At 40.1% G+C, this 17,883-nt stretch overlaps 1 protein-coding gene across 1 annotated transcript; it reads right to left on the bottom strand.

Annotated features, from left to right (window-relative positions):
- Positions 1-57: 57 nt before the first annotated feature.
- LOC104935663 (A disintegrin and metalloproteinase with thrombospondin motifs 8) lies at positions 58-17,119 on the bottom strand. Its single transcript, XM_019276067.2, has 9 exons — positions 16,069-17,119; positions 14,042-14,281; positions 9,429-9,561; positions 9,103-9,270; positions 7,968-8,260; positions 5,495-5,681; positions 4,248-4,420; positions 3,775-3,950; positions 58-2,675 (listed from the first exon to the last, which is right to left on the bottom strand). Exons 1-9 carry the CDS (start codon positions 16,804-16,806, stop codon positions 1,931-1,933), a joined length of 2,853 nt encoding a protein of 950 aa, XP_019131612.1. The 5' UTR covers positions 16,807-17,119; the 3' UTR covers positions 58-1,930.
- Between the last annotated feature and the right edge of the window lie 764 nt (positions 17,120-17,883).

The following is a 17,883-nucleotide window of genomic DNA, read 5'->3' as shown; positions in this document are numbered from 1 at the left end:
TTCTGGTTTTCACTGAAGATAAGTGGCAGTAAAAGACAGGCGTGTATTGACATAAATGTGTTTATTTGACCATTTTTATAGACAAAAATCTCAAAGACAGCAGCATCTGCCATGTTAATTACATGTCCAAGGTAAAAACTTTACAAAAATAAATAGCTTAAAAAGGAAGCTGTAATAATAAAATAGTATGGTCCTTCACTGAAGGGATATAGGCCTAATGCTCCATCTCTTTTGCTTTATAACATACTGTAAATTAACAACAGGAATGAAGAAAACAAATATACATACAAAAGTCTAAAAAACAACTGTGAGTGTTTGCATATGATGCATTAACAAATAAAAGTCTGGAAATGAAAAAAATTAATGTTATTTTTCATATACATGATAGATAGTATGCTTATCAGTTAACTCCAAAGTAACATTTGTTCCATTGGAGATTTTTTTGTACCACTGTTCCTCTCAACTGCAATATGATGCACCCAGGAAAAGTTAAAAAAAAAAACTAATCTACAGGGCAGAGGGAAATTCTCTGTCATGGGTTTTTCTGGTCATTATCGAGGCCAGTTTCTTTTACACACCGTGTAAACTCAAATTCTATTAATGTCTATAAAATCTATGCATCTGGTTTGGTATAGAAACAATCTGTTCTCATGTAGGTTCTAACTAGTCCAAAATATTGTCAGACTTAACATTACTGCTTGGTTTTCCCATAGTTCAACAATGCTAAAGTTCAGGATTAAAACATGACATCATCATCACAACTATTAACACAAATCACATTTTGGTATGTGTGTAGAAAAGAGAAGCAATCAAACAAGAACACATTTCCCAGAGGCTTAAAGTCCCAATGCATCAATCGTATGTACCTACCTCAATAATAGGTAAACGGCTCGATCAAAGCTTTATCGGGGTTTGAGTTCTGTGGAGGACATTTGGAGGTATATTTACACTGTGCCGGTGTTTGACAGCAGGTTTCATGCCATTGTTCTTGCCCCACTTTCATTGACAGCTAACTTAAAAAGACAGATTATATCAGACTTCATCCAAAAAGTTAGTTTGAAGTGGGACTAGAAAACTTCTCTTTCTGGAGAAAACACACACACAGCACCTTCATCTAGCATCTATACATGGCATCACATGTACATCCTGAGGTAGATTTCCATTGTTTCAATTCTCAATAGTGGTTGTCAAATGTCAACAAAAGATGACAGAACAATATTTAGGCAAATGCCCATGATGTGACTTATGCGACCAGTTGGTAATATGGACAGATTATAAGGCAATGGGCCCCTGGGCACAGACATGTGAAACGCGGCCCCACCCCTCCTACATAGAAGCCAGACCCCCAGACTGAAAGAGACACAAAACAATGTGATGCAATTGAACAGTGTTTGGCAGCTGAAGCAGAACTTTCAGAATCTCAGAGACACATAAACAGCTTAGAGATGTTGTTTTTAGCTGATTGCAACGTTCTGTATTCATTTTGTTATTTGCACTCCTTTGTAGTCATTTTGTGTCTTTTTGTAATAGTTTTGTCTTTTTGTAGTTGTTTATGTCTCTTTGAAATCACTAGTGTCTCTTTGTGGTCAGTTTATGTCTTTCTGTGGTCATTTTGAGTCTCTTTGTAGTAGCTTTGTGTCCCTTTGAAGTCATTTGTGTATCTTTCTGGTCAATGTCTGCATTCCTTTATACTCTTTTGTGTCTCTTTGAGGTTGTTTGTGTATGTTTGCGGTCATTTTAAGTCTCTTTGTAGTAGTTTTGTGTCCAAAGTCATTTGTGTCCATTTGTGTCTCTTTGTGATCATTTTGTGCCTCTGCTGCCTGACCCCTTGGGCCCCTGGGTCTGTGCCTATTGTGCCCATTCAGTAATCGATCCATGGTTGGTAAGTACAATCAGACCAAAAAGGGAAAGTTCACTATACTCATATTTCTCATAAGCACTCTCGTTCGAGACATTCTCCGGAGACAGGCTCTGGGATTTTGCTTGGATCACACTTCTCTGGCTCAACAGTCTTCCCAGTGTAGTCTATGCAGAAGATGCTGCGACGGCGCTCCCCCTGGCCACAAGTTCGTGAGCAGGTGGACCACGGTCCCATTTGCCATATGGGGCATGGCAGATCCCCACAAGGCCTGATGTCTGTGGGCTTCAGGTCTTTGTCACACTGGCTGGAGAGGAAGCCTGCATTGTCACGGCATTCAACATTCCTCCTGGACCATCCGGACCCACAGCTTTTGGAGCACTCAGACCACTCCCCCAGCACCCAGTCAGGCACACCAAATGGATGGATGACATGCAAAGATGGTGATGGACCCTTCTTCTCCTTGGATTTGTTAAAGGTCAAATCTTTAGGGATGAAAAAGGTATATTTGACCTTGGGAGGGTTGGCATCTCCTGCTGTGGCCAGGAGTTGGATGGTGATGGCCTCCTTCAGCTGCCTGAAGCTCTGGATCCTCTCCAGTGTGGTGGACGAGCCACTGTATTTCAACACAGCACCCAAAACAGGAATGTCCTGCTCAACCGTGGAAACAGAGAAGTTACCATTGAGGATGTAACCGCCACTCTCTCTCTTTATAGCCAGGTAGTTCCCATCATGTTTGATTCCTCTGTGGCTCCGCTGTTTGATGTCAATGTTAGTAGCGGCAACAGGAATTGTGACAATGTCACTATATCCATAGCTGGTAGAGAAAACAAAGAACTGAATTTAGATAATGTACACACAGTTTTCTTAGTTTATAGCAGATGTTGTCAAACTTATTACTCAAAGCTCACATCTAATTTTTATTCAAGGTCAGAGAGGTCTACATTTCATAACATATGGTATGGTCTGGGTCCAGATTGCCTTGCCTACTGGTCTGAATGTGGTCTAAGGTCCAGAGTTATAGAAGCCCCAGTTTTAATATATAGTTAAATAGTTTAGGTAATATGCTCATTTGCTTTCTTCCAGAGAGATAAATTAATTAAGTAAGACCTAGCTTACTACACAAACTGGAAGCAAGAGGAAGCAGCAAGTTTGGCACTCTGTCAAAAATCCCAAAACACACCTACCTGTAAACCTACCTACCACTACTTGATGCAAGACACTTAATAACAAAGCCAGGCTAGCTTTTTCCCCTTCAGTATTTGTGCAATGAAAGCTAACTGGCTGCTGGCTGTAGGATTATATCTAACAGGCAGCAGCATGACAGGGCAACAAATCAAATAGGCATATTCCCAATATTTCAAACAATTTCTTTAATACACCATATGTTATGTGTGTATCTTGTTGTAGCATGTTTAATTTGTACGCAAGCAGATTTACTGCAGTAAATGCACTGCACAGACATGCTGGGTGCATGTATAAGCCTGTCAGGATATTGTACATCTAACCCTTAAACTGCAAAGATCATTTTTATATTCAAGTTTGTATATGGATTAAACAAATGTGATAAAGCATGTACATTTTTTTCTAAATTGCTTCCTTCATAAAGTTTCCAGCTGTGTCCATGGCACTCATCCTGATGAAAATGCTTGCAAAAGTGGGCTCTCGAGTAGCTTTGTACCTGCTGTAGACCGGTATTAAATAAACTGAACGAATAGGTGTATTTTGAAAATGCTGAACTATTTTTTTGATGCTTATGTGTTCATTCTTTTGTCTTTATTTAGGACTTTCACTTTATTTTGCTCTGTTTTTTATCCTATCTCACCTCTCTATCATACATCTGAACTACATCTGTACAACAATACATACATACAGTTGTAATTACTTTATCGTCTTCATGCTTTTGAAGCACTTACATTGCTTTATTGTAGGAGCCGGTAATCTTTCTACAGGTGAGCCCGCTTCCTCCACACACGCCACACTTATCCACTCTCTTGTTGGATCCAATCACCTGGTCGCAGCCTGCCTTCACACACTGGCCTTGGACACACACAGATGTGGTGTCGGGGCCACAGGTCGTCCCATCAATCACCTGTTGGGACACAAAAAGTATGTGTATTTGATTCTTTTATCACAAGTGTAGAAATAAGTTTCTCAGTTCATTCTTGGTTCTCGGGTTCTTATGCAGGATGTAGCTCAAATTCTATGTTAAACTTTCAAGCAAGATTGTGTGTGTTAGGGTACAATTGTGTTCTGAATATATATATAAGGTAAACACCAAATTTTGACAGAAAATATATTTGAAGATATAAGCATCAGAATACACGTTAACAGTAGTGTGAACACTGATGGCTGTGTATGAGCTGTGATATGTGCATATAAACTGTACCTTAGACTCAAACACCTTAAATTCACTGCTGCCTCTGGCCCTGCAGAACAGTTTACACCTGTCTCTGGGAGAAACACCAGCGTACTTTGGTATCCACTGTTTCATATTCCCATTGTAGTCCAGGTAGTTGGGGCTGTTGTACTTCTCACACTGCTCCTCTCTGAAACTCTTTCCTAAAGGTAGAAGATGGACCAAAGTTTAGGGTACAATCCAGTGAGGCTGACAGGAAGCAAATGAAAATCTAATTAATCTCTAATTACTTAAAAGTATATTCACGTCTACAGGAGAATTTGTTGAAGACATCATTCATTTTTACACTAGCATAAATCAGCTTATATCAAGCTGCTGTTGGCTTTAAAAATGACAAATGAGCTGAAACGAGTACATTATTAATTAGTCATTTATCAAGATAAATCACATGACATTACCTCCTCCTAGCTTCTCATTAGGATTTTTTAAAATTATTTTTGTAAAGTGTACAAAACAATCTATTTGAAGATGTCATCATGTGCTATAGGAAATTATGAAAGCATTTGTCACCATTTTCAGACATTTTGCAGACTAAACAATGAGTCAGGAAAATAATCAGCAGTTGTACTTGTAAAATAAATTGTTGACCCAGGCCAGACAGTTCACCACCTATGATTTCATAGAAATAATGAGCAGTCTGTTATGAAATTCTATTTAATTTTAGTTCAGAAGCTTTATTTGTTACATGTTACTTCAAGATATGCAGCAAAGTTCAGTGTGGAATACACTTCAGCGTTTGCTAAAACAAAAAGCCATGTATGCAATAATAATTAAATGAATAAATAAATAACAAATCAAGCATTTACAAAATGTAAATGAATACAATATAAGTAATAAAATCTGTAAAAACAATTAATCAATAAACTACTGATATTAATAAACTAACCAATATTACACTGTTTTGTACTGGAGGATGTAGGAGGGACGTAAATTGATCTTAAAATAATATTTCGGTCAGATGCATAATGCATTATACTGACTGATGACAGATGATATAATTCCAGGTCTCATTATACCAGGTTTCCATGTTATTGTGTTTGTCTACCTTGTCAACAAAGTCTGGTAACACCACTAATATTTGTATTCAGTTAAAAAGAAAAGCATTAGAACAGTCATGAAATTAAAATAAAATCAATATTTTTGATACATGTCAAAACACTGTCTGTCAGCAGCTTGGAGTAATTAGTTTTTGAAACCTGCTTAGTGCTGATTCTCACCTTCTGTGTTGTCACATGGCTGCGTGTTGCAGGATTGGTACTGAACTCTCTGTCCCTCACAGTACTTCCCTCCGTTCTGAGGCACAGGGTCAGTGCACTCCCTATAGGAGAACTCCACCCCACCTCCACATGTTCTGGAGCACTGTTGCCACGGTCCCCACGAGCTCCAGCCACCGTCCACAACCACCTGCGGTACACAGTAAGAAAAGAGGGAAAAAAGAAGAGTCAGAGTAGTTGGTTGGAGCTCAGTGCCAAAGGCAATCTCAGCTGTGTAGCCTAAACCACAGTCTGGGCTTCTGGGTTTGAGGCCGCACAGTGCGTTGGCGTGCCGCGACTTCAGGCTAAATCTGTGTTGAAGTTCGGCACGCGTCTACTGTCTGCCTCTACCCACATTCCTGCCACATGTGTCACTCACCGCTAGTGGAACCTGCCATGCTGCAGCTTTGTAAGGCAAAATTGAAAGTGTGTGTGTGTGTGTGTGTGTGTGTGTGTGTGTGTGTGTGTGTGTGTGTGTGTGTCTCTGGTGTGTGTGTCCTTTCCAGAAGTTTTATGAGTTTGGACCTGCTAACATCTCAACTGCCAGCACGTCTGGATTCACAAACAGATGTGTGATCATAACACAAGGAGAAGATATCAAGGCAACCAAGCTAAAATGAAACACTGAGATGTATAAATGTTCTTTAAGGAAATATAAAAAGGCATCATGCAGCAACTGGATTTGAACTCACTCAAGTCCAACAATGCTGTAACTTGTACTTTTAGCCTTTACTTTTCATTCATGTATTCCTGCTCACTGCACACAGCTGCAATAATGAAAATGTGTCATATCTCCACTAAGTGACACTTTGTATTGATGACTTGTCTTTGCAGGCGAACCTAAATCAGCAGATTTCCAATGGAAACGTTGTATTGGGTTATTCAAATGGTAACTATTCTGGAGCTTTCAATTGTATTACACATTCTTCATCTGAGTTTGCCAGCTGTCATGGAATTTTAGATGTTCAAATTTCCATTTTTGTCTGAGCACTTCCTTGTCCATCACTTCCTCAACTCTTGGTTCCAAGGTCAAGAATGAATCTTTTGTCAAAAATGTTTTAAATCTGGCAAACCAGCATGGGTGGGAAAGTTAATTTAATTTAATTAAACCGTGAAACCCTCAGACAAACCTTGATTACAGATGCATTTTCTGCACATATTAAAAACCCAGTGTAAAACATCTGTCTGTCATCAACCTGCTGAAGGAGAAGTTGCTGACTTATGAGTTTTATTTCTACGAACAATCTATTGATCTCGAGACTCTATGTCTGAGTAAATGAGCAGTGAGATTCTAAGGAAGTGACTCATCAAAAACCTGCAGGCAGTTCTCAGCAGGGTGCAAGTGCAAGCAAATAAATGTTGTCAGCACGCATCATGCAACGAGAAGTCAACTGGGAAAGAGTGCATAGCTAACTGATGTCATATGCTTTCACGGTTGATAAGGTCGAAACTTGACAAAAATTACTGACAGCTGACGGGCACTCAATGACTCAAAGTGTGAAATGTTCAAATTTGTCTTTAATCTTTTTAATTAATTTGATAACAGCCTTGGGGCTAAACCATAACAACATTATAAAAGTTGGCATTTGTTGGGTTGAAAATGTCTCAACACGAACCTTGAAAAGCCGATGCTGACATAGAGTGTTGCAGGACACCATCAACCTTTTGGGACTAATTTATGTCATGACCACGTTAACCATCTAGTCAGAGATGGGCTGCCCACCTCCCCTGGACACCAGCGCTGAGTGGGGAACTGTGCTCATTTTCAAATATATGCTGATCGAGATCCATCATTCACAGGATTTATGCTATTTTTGGCTGTCCCTCTAGTATTTTTCTATCATTGCGCAATGGTTTGGACTTTGGACATTAGCTGAGAGCTTGATGAAAGGTTCTGATGTGTGTCTGTGGGGGAGCATCAGAAGGTATTTTGCCATGGTTTGTCATTGGGTCATCATCAAGGTAAAGACTACAGTCCAGTGGTGCTTTTGACAGCTGTAGAAGCAAGCAATGACAAAATACCTACTGATGCACCCCCACAGACATACATTGCTGCATACAGTGTATTGCCTTTTTTTCTAGCAATTTCTAGTGAGGTTAAAAGTTAAAAGGTGTGCAGTTGTACTGTTTGTCATTGTTGCTCCAGCACCAGCTGCTTGCCTGATGTTGCCTATGTGTTTTTGAATCTGTAGATACCCGCTAATAATAGCATAGATGAGTAACAAAGTCAGGAAACTGACTTTCTAACCAGCTAGGATTAGCCACTATGAGTTACTGGTTAAATCAGACCAACTAAGCTATAGCAGGCCAAGGGTTTGTTTTATTTATACTGAACTCATCTTCTCAGTTGTAAGAAGGGCATTTATTCTTCACTCAGGATACATAGCCTTGCTCTGATGACATAAACCATTGTTATCTGATGAAGAAGCAGTCTTACCGGCGGCTTCATCACTTCCTCAGTCAACATGCACTCTCCGTGGAGACAGGTCCCGTTGAGACTACATGGGGTGCCATCAGCCCAGGGAAAGCTGCCGTTCTTGGTGGAGCACTGCTGTGTCCCGTCTTCACGACACCACAGCTTGCTGCAAACATCACTGTCTGAGGTGTTGGGGCAGTGGACAAACTCTTCTCCAAAAATCTGCTGGCACTGCTGGTCCAGGCTGTACTTGGTGCCAGGCAGCTCTCTTGGTAACGGCAGGGTACTTTCTGGTACATCCAGCAGGCAGTCCCCTGTGGTTACAATACAAAGCAACACTGTATGAGGCTGATTATATTGTGGTTTATGGAGATTATACACTGTGGCACTGTGACAATTGTAAATGTGTTACTCTTTGTGTGTGGCATGACACCAGTGGAAAAATATTCAGGGCAAGTTGTATCCTGACTATAAAAATGAATAATTTAGGTGTAACTAATGCAGTGCAGTTTTATGGGTAGCCTCGTGCTCTGAAATTGGACATTTGACAGCTATTCTAAATCTGAATTTATTCATTGTTCCTCTAATGATTCTTTATTACATTCAATAAGCTTTTAGTCTGGAGTTGTCAATGACATCCGCAGCTTGGAATGAACATTCTCAGCCACATGAGTTTTTGTTGGAGGCATTTTCCAACTGATAAAGAACATATTTTGCTGACACCAGCTGTTGCTTTTGGCTGAGGTGAAGAACAGGAAGAAGTCCATTGTATGACTCAGTGGAAAAGAAGGTTCACTGATACGTCTTGCAAAGATACAAACAATACAAGATGGACAACATGCACAACACCAGACACAGAAAGGGTGAGGAGAAGAGGATGTGGAAAGAAGAGATGTGGAAATCTAGGGCTAGATAAACTATCCCTACAACCCATAATTTAATGGGAGCGACATGTTTAAGCAGGAAAGCCATACTTAGAGTGTGAGAGAAATAACAGTATGTTTTATTCATCTCTGAATCAGCCCTAATAACAGAGCCACAGTGTCGTGGCAGATGTCCATGTTGGCAGAAGGTCTCCACAGGGCTGCTCACTTTCTGATTTATTCAGTGTGTAATTTTTTAACAGGCTGGGGCGACAACCTGAAATATTTCCTACCATGTCCGTTGTCAAAGAACTCTGTGATGTAGAGAGCGCTGCAGGGAGACCAAGGCGCACTCTTGTTGAGGCTCACAAACAGCGGCGCCATCAGGTAATGTCCTCCCAGATCTCCAAACAGTCTCTCACAGGTCTTGGAGTCATCATGAGGCATGCTCAACACATGACCTGCAGTGGGAAAGGATGCAATTCTAATGACACTCAGGTTCACACGTGCACTAAAGTGTGGTCATGAATGACTGACAAAAAACACATTACACTACTTTTCTAACATTTTTCCATCATTTCTATGCCTAACACCAATATGACAATAAATGTGAGCTAACCAAGCTCGTGTGCAGCTGTGAAGGCAGCTTGCAGCCCGTTGTCCTCGATAACCGAGCAGCTTCTCTTGGGGTCGCACATCGTCCCAACATCGGCCACACCAAGCGTGTCGCAGCTCTTCTGACCGCAGATGTCCTGCAACAGAAAACAAACACAGAATGAAACCAGAGCACCGGGGTCACAACGATGACTTCGAAAACGTAGACTTCTTTTGATTACATTTTTATTTGTTGTAAATGTTCATTTACCTGCAAGAAAATTAAAATCATGTAGCACTTGTGTTTAAGTGTATTATATGTTACTAAGACTTTGAGTGTGTGCCACTCTTGTTTTACTGGCATATGCCACTTTCAGTATATCACTGCTGATTATGATGTGGGAGACTTTTTCTTCCACAGACACATATCTGTTCTTATGATCATGCACTGATGGTATGCCTGCTCTTGTTTTAGCAATTTCACATCAATTCTTAGCAGTTTTAACTGGAATATGACACATTGGTGCAAAGGTTACTGTCATTTTGCCTGCACATACTACTCAACGACAGGCTTTTGACAATCACTACAGCTATTTTTCATTGCTGACTATCAGTATGTTCTTGCTGTGTGCCACATAAAAACACCATGAAACTTATGTTCCGCTGACAGGTGCCACTTTTCATCTGCAGGTACTGTTTTAAACAGGTAGGTAACGCCATGATCATATGCTGTCAGTGCTACATTTTTCTAGTATCTAAGCTACTGGGACTACCTGTAGCTATATATTATCCCCGTAAGGCTAGTGCAGTGAGCTTAGCCTTATGCTCACAATGACCTAACCGATGATTAGCTTCTCGTTTAACTCCTGGGGGCTGATATTGATATTATCATGTTCTTCATACTTCAGTCTGTGTGCCTAGTGCCTATATCGCTGTGTATTCTGTGTTCTACCTGGATAGAAAATTCCCCTCGGGCACAAAAAAAAGTAGAAGCTGGAGGTTCAACCAGCAGTGCGAGCTAAAAGCAAATGGGCGTTAGATCAAAATGTTTATTTACTTTAAATTTACTTTAAGTGTATTGTATGTATGTGTTTACAAATATGTACCATATTAGGCAAACCCTTACCACAGCAGTGACATATGCCAATACAATGCAGCAGTGGGGTGTGATATGTACCATTCGAACGGCAGCAACACAGTACGAGTCAAAGTGACATAAGTACTGCTACTAATGACGAGTCACACAAACAGTGGTACATCATAATAATTTGCAGTGGCATACATTATGTCAATAAGAATTGGCATGCATCATTTACAAGTGCCATAAGCCAGTAGAACCACAGAAGAATGCCAAAAATCAACAGTGACACACCGTTCACTGCAAAGAACGAAAGCAGCATACTATGAGCCACTTTTTAATCTTGTACAGCCTCAGTGTCATGGAACACTAAAACTCTGCACTAAAATCAAGAGATTGCATATTTGTATTGGTTCGAATTCAACTATTTCACTCGAATCAGTTCAGATTACGGCTTTGGACAATCAGTGTAGTATGGAGCAATTCCTCAATGAACCTCTAATCAATCTGTAACCACAACACAATGGAAATCTGATTTTTAATCACCTAAATTGGCTTGATGTTTTGTTATAAAGTGAGATAAGGGCTATTTTTCTTGAACAGCATTTACCATTTGCTGAGAAACAGCTTGCAGAGTGGGCTATCAAAGAGCTAAACACATTATCAAATAAAATAATAAATATAGTAAGTGTATGGGCAGCCCTGAGTGACTGTTATATTAATCACGTAGGATGGTGAACCCTCACCATCTATTTATGTCCTGTTGTTTTTATGCCATACTTTAAGAAACAAATCAAAAACATGTTGCTCAGTGTTTCCGTCATAAAAACAAAGCAACTAATCACCCTCAGTGTGCAGATATCCAGAGCTGTGATGTGGGAAAATGAACAGTGTGGTGCATCAGAAATCTTTCCCTACTTGAGAATACACCCAGCTGTGTATGACAGAGACGGACGTGTCCATGGTCTCGCATCAGCCCCCAAAAAACCACAAGGCAGAGACTGCTGTGATTCAAAACCCATCTGGACTTGGAGCTGACATTTGAATGCAGCTCAGCATGTGTTTGTACACCTAGTTCCGCAGTAGCATCCATCACTCACGTATGCAGACACACAGACACAAAGTGAGACGTATGGGTCAAAGCACAAGTCATAGTATTGCATTTGCAGGCGGACTTGCAAGCGCACCACAAAAATGCATGAGAAAAATGTTTCCACTACATGCGACGGAGTGTAAGTTTTGAGTTTCACAACAGCCAGTAGTAGCTGCAAGCCTTCTCTTATGACTGTGGGATACATTTTTTAACCCCTGACCCGGTCACATACTCAGGTCTTGACCATTTAAAGAGTCTTAATCGTGTCAGGGTTGATTTGTGGCTGCACTAAAGTTAGCTCATCCACAAGGATGATGATGATTCCGTCCTCTACATTTCAAAGCATATCTCTGCAGAAATGGAAAAATAAACTGGGTTTGCGTGAATGATTGTTTCCTTGATTGAAAGCCATTTCAACAAACCCAACACAAGACTGCAAAAAGCCCATATGTTCTATTCATCATTTCCCCGTCCAGGGTCAGATTTACATCACTACGTCATTCAGTAGGCGGACAAATGTCAAGCCTGTCATCAAACCAAGCTGCAACCAGGGCACTTAGCTGTAAAAATGTAATAACAGAGAAGTTCCTTGCCTAATGTATTGTCTGCTAACACCTTGTCAACATGCACATACCAGATGGACGAAGGCAGGCAAATACAGGAGAACAAGCCAATCACAACTCAAACCCCGAGGACTTGTGAACTTATTTCCTGTTGAAGCATCCATAAAGCACAGTTTGTTTGCTCTCTGTTGACATTCCTCCTGCTTGGAAAAGATTACAACTATTCCATCCCAGAGTTCCCCTTTCAGCATCCTTAATTTACCCAAAGGGCTAGAAAGGTTTTTGTTAACTTCACCTTGTTTCATCTTTGCTCTTGGGTTGCTCAAAAGAGCACAATGTGATAATAACTATCCCCCAAGATGGCTCTCTTTCATCTGGGACCACCACTTTAAACACAATTGACCTGAAAATGCATCTATGCTGCTTTTTTCAAGTAATTCTTGTGTGGTTGAATCTGCTGCCTCTGAAACCAAATTATGTACTGCAGCTGGACTGAATTCCACAAGGGTTCAATTTGTGACTCATCCTTGTTGCATTATAGTCTTCTGAATGGAGAAAATCCACCAGACCATGGGTGAGTGGACTGTCTATTCTAATAATACACTCACAATGTTGTTCGAGTTGTTTCATGCACTAAACAGTTAACCCCCTGAAGAAAGGCTAGTGTATCATAATCTACCATGATCTGTGTGTATTTTAAAATCACTGTGAGTCACCAAAGTCAAAACCAGTGTTAAGATATTTGAATAGTTTTAAAGCTGTATTAATTCTGTTTGGGCTTTTTTTAGGCAGAGCTCCACCATAAGTTGAAAATCATACATGTCTGATGTATTGTGGGCCTTTTGTGGTTTTATGGCTAGTAATGTGCTAGCCAAACACGTGTACATATTCAGCAGAATCACTGACATTTATTTAGAGTCATGTTTCTGTTTCCTGGATCCAGACCTTTGAATCAGCAAACTCCAAAGAGTTGACCAATGCTCAGAAGGAAATGAAGACTTACATGTTGACACTTCTTTCTGATATCAGGCAAATGTTTCTGGCCACCTGAGAAATCAAGTATTCACTGCACTTTTAATTTTGTTTTAGTCTTCAACAACTCCCAAGGGAAATATCTGGCTCTTTAGCTACTAACTTATTCACTCCATTTGCCTGTTGTTTCGTGCTGGGTAGTATATGGTCAATTTAGTAGAGATGTTTATATCACTATGCTTATGTTGTTTGTAGAAAGCCAAATCAATTAGAAACACCATTCATATTATGCACAGGCATTGATTCATTTTAAATTATAGTTTCATAACCAAATATTGTCAGCAGTTACCACTTCCTGTGGCTAAAACATTTAACCAAACCACTTGATACTGGTGCTCCTTTCAATTCAATATTTGGTGTTCCCCAAGGATCTGTTCTTGGGCCACTGCTGTTTGAGAGTTATGTAAAAATTCTAGCAAATTTGACCATAAAAAAATCTTAACCTTTTTCGCTGATTTCAACCACGTCACAAAGTATTCCACAGTGGATGAAGATTGCTCAGTTGTCATAATTTAACCTAAGTATGGAACTTTGAACAGAGACAGGGGTTACCATGCCCCTGTCCATTAAACATAATTAGAACAAAGATGTTATTTGGTATTTGAAGGAAATGGCCTTCTTGATCTTTCTCCAACCATGGCATGACTTCTGGTCACCTTTGACCCCTTCTCAGTCAATGTCTGATGTTCACAACTCTTTTTTTTAATCAGGCTACTGCTTCCAAGGTCAAGAATGATCTTTTATGCTCAAATTCTGGCAAATGTCTCTCATTAAATGTTTGAAATGTTATATGAAGATGGTGGTATGTTTTACTGCAGAGACCTAAAAGGTCATTCGGCAGCTGTAAACCAGGTATGTACTTTGGCACTCACCTCTCTGGTGAAGAGCATAGCAGTGTCATAGTGCTCTGGATGCCTCTGGCTTGGTGGGTTAAAGAGCTGCTGCCAGGAGCAGAAGTTCCTCAGAGCCACACCTCCGTTGCTGGAGACCTCGGGGCCGACCTCCTCATCTTCCACCACCAACATCTTTACTAACACCATGTTTACTGAGTTCTTTATGCTGGGGTGTTTATAAAGCTGGGCGGCCATCGACATCAGGGTCAGAATGTAGTGCTGTAGAGGAGGAGAGACAAGATACAATGTTTAAACATGTGAACATGAACTTCTTCGCTTGAGACAGTGGAGGATGGATAAAAGAAAGCAGGGTCAAATGGATATTTATCACACAGTGCAGGAATTTCTGAATAAAATTATGCTCGTATGGAGCCCGATCAATATTGGATTTTTGTGGCTGATGTTTGAGTTGCAAAACCTGAAACGCTTTATCTGCTGATATGACTGATATGTAAATTATAGCAGACATAATTTAAATTTCTTGTTACTTATTGGCTAATACAGTATAACTTTGTCACAGATAAAAACTGATAATAATTGAACATAAAGGTAACAGATGTTAATATAAAGACAGTTTACTGTACTACTTGTTGCTATTCTACTATATAACCAAAGGGCACAGATAAAATTGACTCCCCAAATAACTTTGTGTGCATTGTTATTCATGCTGAGAATGTTCTGATTCATATAATTACCTTCTTTGGCCCTCTATATTAATATTTGTTGTGCTGTATATTCATATCTGTTTTGCTATTTACAGTATTAGTTCTCTCCTTGAAAAAGTTGGCCTGGAGTCTCCTCCCAGCCCAATAAACAGTTTGCTGTCTTTTAAGGGGATGAGAGGAGCAGATGTTTGGTTGATGATTGGTCATTAAGGAAGTCTGACACCGCCTGTATTTCTCCCGCTAATAATGTGCAGTATTAGTCTATTGCTTCCAAACTGTTTTTTGTTCACTCTCCATGATTGTGTCATGGGAGGTAGGGATGGGCAGGGTTTTCCACAGAGCTGTCATAGTGTTGTGTTTTAGAGGAAAACGTGGGGGATTGTGCCATGATGTGTATTGTAATGTCTTATGTCTTCCATCACTTTTTTTTTCTAGTGTGGGATGATATTCCCAGTATAAAAAGTTTTTCCACATGTGCTGTACACACACCCACAGAGCCACATGTTGATTTTTGCCTCCAAATAACTAACACCGCCGCTGCTCGCAGAATACCAGGGTAATACAGCTTTGTGAAATTCAGGATAAGCCTGATTTATAATGAAAAGCCAATATAAACCCAGTTTATCAGTCCTAACCTGAGAGTGGTTCCCTTTACTTATGTACTTACTGTGGGATAAGGCAGAGGGTTTGGCAGCTGAGGAGTTTGTTAAGTACAAACAGACAAGAATTTGGCTGGTGCAGAGTGTGGCAGGATCATGGATTGTCCTACTTTTGTTGAAATAGTTCTTCAGTTTAGCTTCAGATTGAAACAGGATTGTTGTTGATTTTAATTTTAATTTTTTTTATATTAAATCACCATCTATTCAATTTTGTATAATTGAAATTTTAGATGTTTTATATGACATACAACAGGAGCTGGTTGATTATATGAATTTATAACACTGAGTAAGGACAGCCAGAATAGATATTGTAAGCCTTGTGGATCTTCCCTGGATGATGCTGAGCATCTGCTGCCAAATCGTGACCAAGTCCTGAGGAATGTGGTTCAGCATTGCTCGCGTTTTTGTTGCCTGACCTCTTTCTCAGCCTGTGGAAAACAGGGAGCCCACCGACTTCCTCTTAGGCTCCCTCAAAACATGTTTTATGAAGCAGAACAGAAACAATCTCTGTCACTATATTTCTCAGGCTGTGAATCCTTGCAAACAAGATGTAGAAATAAATGGAAAATGTGACGTTTTTCTTTGTTTATCTAATCTATGAAATAAAAATGCTGCTTTATAGTGCTTTATTTTGTTTCTATCAACAGTGTGTGCGTGAAGGAGTGCGTTCAACGTGTCTGACCTTTATTTCATCTCCATAGAAGTGGGTCATGGTTGAATCTGCTACCACCAGGGTCTCTATGAACCGTGGCGCGGAAACAAAGCGTCTCCGGCGAGGTGGTTCCCTCTGTGCGTCACTGTCGCCGTGCGTAAAACTTTCCCCATTGTGCTTCTCCACTCGGCTCTCCGCCGCTGCGTGATCAAACAGGAGGGGAACACCGTGGCTTTTGGTGAATGTCCTCCTCTTGATGACATGCAGCTGCTCTGCAGAGTCTGGCCCCGGACCGCCACGAAATTTGGGCTCAATTAAATACTCTTTTCCCTCCGTTATGAAGGAGCCAAAGATACCAGAGCACAAACTGACAGACACAACAGAGTTCTGGTCGTCATCTACGTTCCCAGAGTAAAAGCAGCTCCTGAGCTGTCCTTCACTCTCGTCCGTCTGGTTCATAAAATTCTGGAGATTGGCGACAGGTTGGGCACCTGAAGCGCTGCGTAAAGCGCCAACATCTTTGGCTTTGATGCGCTGGATGGTGAAGGAAGGCGCGAGAAAGCTGGTATCTGGAATGAGGTTTAGAGTCAAGTCCTTGCCAAATGCACTGAGGCTAAATCTCGGCAGCTCCTCGCTTCTTTTCCAAAAACGACCGCTGAGTCTTCCATTTATCCGAACAGGTACAATATCCTCTGATTCAAATGGAGTGGAAAGTGCCGCGTTCGTTACGCACAGGAGTGAAAATATTAAACACACAGTTGAACACATCTTCTGCAATGGAAATTGCACTCGAGTGATAGAAAATAAAGAGTTTATTACAATGTATGTCCGTTATCTCTCTGGTAAGTGGCGCGTCGTCTCCAATCGAAGGGGGATCTTCTCAAATCAAATCTTTTCAAATTAAAGTGATTTGTTTCCAGTGCTGTAAACCAGTCTTGGTCAAAGTATGTCTGGTATTTAATTTCAGTCTGTCTGAGTTGTCGTTTTGAATTCCCTAACCAAGCTAAGTCTTCTTGTACCACTCACCAGCACCGCTGCAATCTGGACACATCGGGGGTATTTATACTTTCTGCTCTTCTCTGGACATGAGGGGGTTTATTTTTGATATCCTCCGTTGCTGGAAATTCTCCTCCCACTCGCACTTCATGAGATACTCGCGGATAAAACGGATCCAATGAGAATAGGCCGACACTCCCCCCTTCTGAAATAGCTTGACAACCGTGATCCTATTATTAACCCAGCGTGCTATATGGCAGCGGCAGGACATCTATACTACGCATAGCTGGAAGTCCGCTACTCAAGTTATTTCTGAGCGGTTTGTGAGTGGCAGGCCCCCACAGAGTCCGGAGCCCCCCACAAGGCCGATCTGCTCTATCTGCGCACAAAGGAACACAGAAACACGCACTGTGTGAGTTTGAAACTGACCGCAACCTTGAACACTGGGAAATGTTTCATCCTCAGCAGTGGAGCTATAGGAAGAATATTAACAGTTAATTGGGTGTTTTGCGCCTTAAACCTTCAACACAGGAACTTTTAGAATATTAGGATTAAGCAACGCTTAAAGGAGCTCAATAAAAAAGAGCAATGGAACAAATAAACTTCAAATTTTTATTCAAAATGTTAAAAATTATATATATATATATATATATATATATATATAGATATAATATATATATAAATATATATATATATATTATAATAATATAATATATATAATATATATAATATATATATATAATTATTATATATAATATATATCAATATATATATATATAATATATATATATATATATATATTATATATATATATATAATATATATATAATATAATGGAATCATGAACAA

This window comes from Larimichthys crocea, chromosome VII (assembly GCF_000972845.2).
Source record: "Larimichthys crocea isolate SSNF chromosome VII, L_crocea_2.0, whole genome shotgun sequence".
In the NCBI taxonomy this organism is placed as follows: Eukaryota; Metazoa; Chordata; class Actinopteri; family Sciaenidae; genus Larimichthys; species Larimichthys crocea.
Note: the sequence above shows the minus strand (reverse complement) of the source record. Positions and strands in the feature narration are given on the sequence as shown.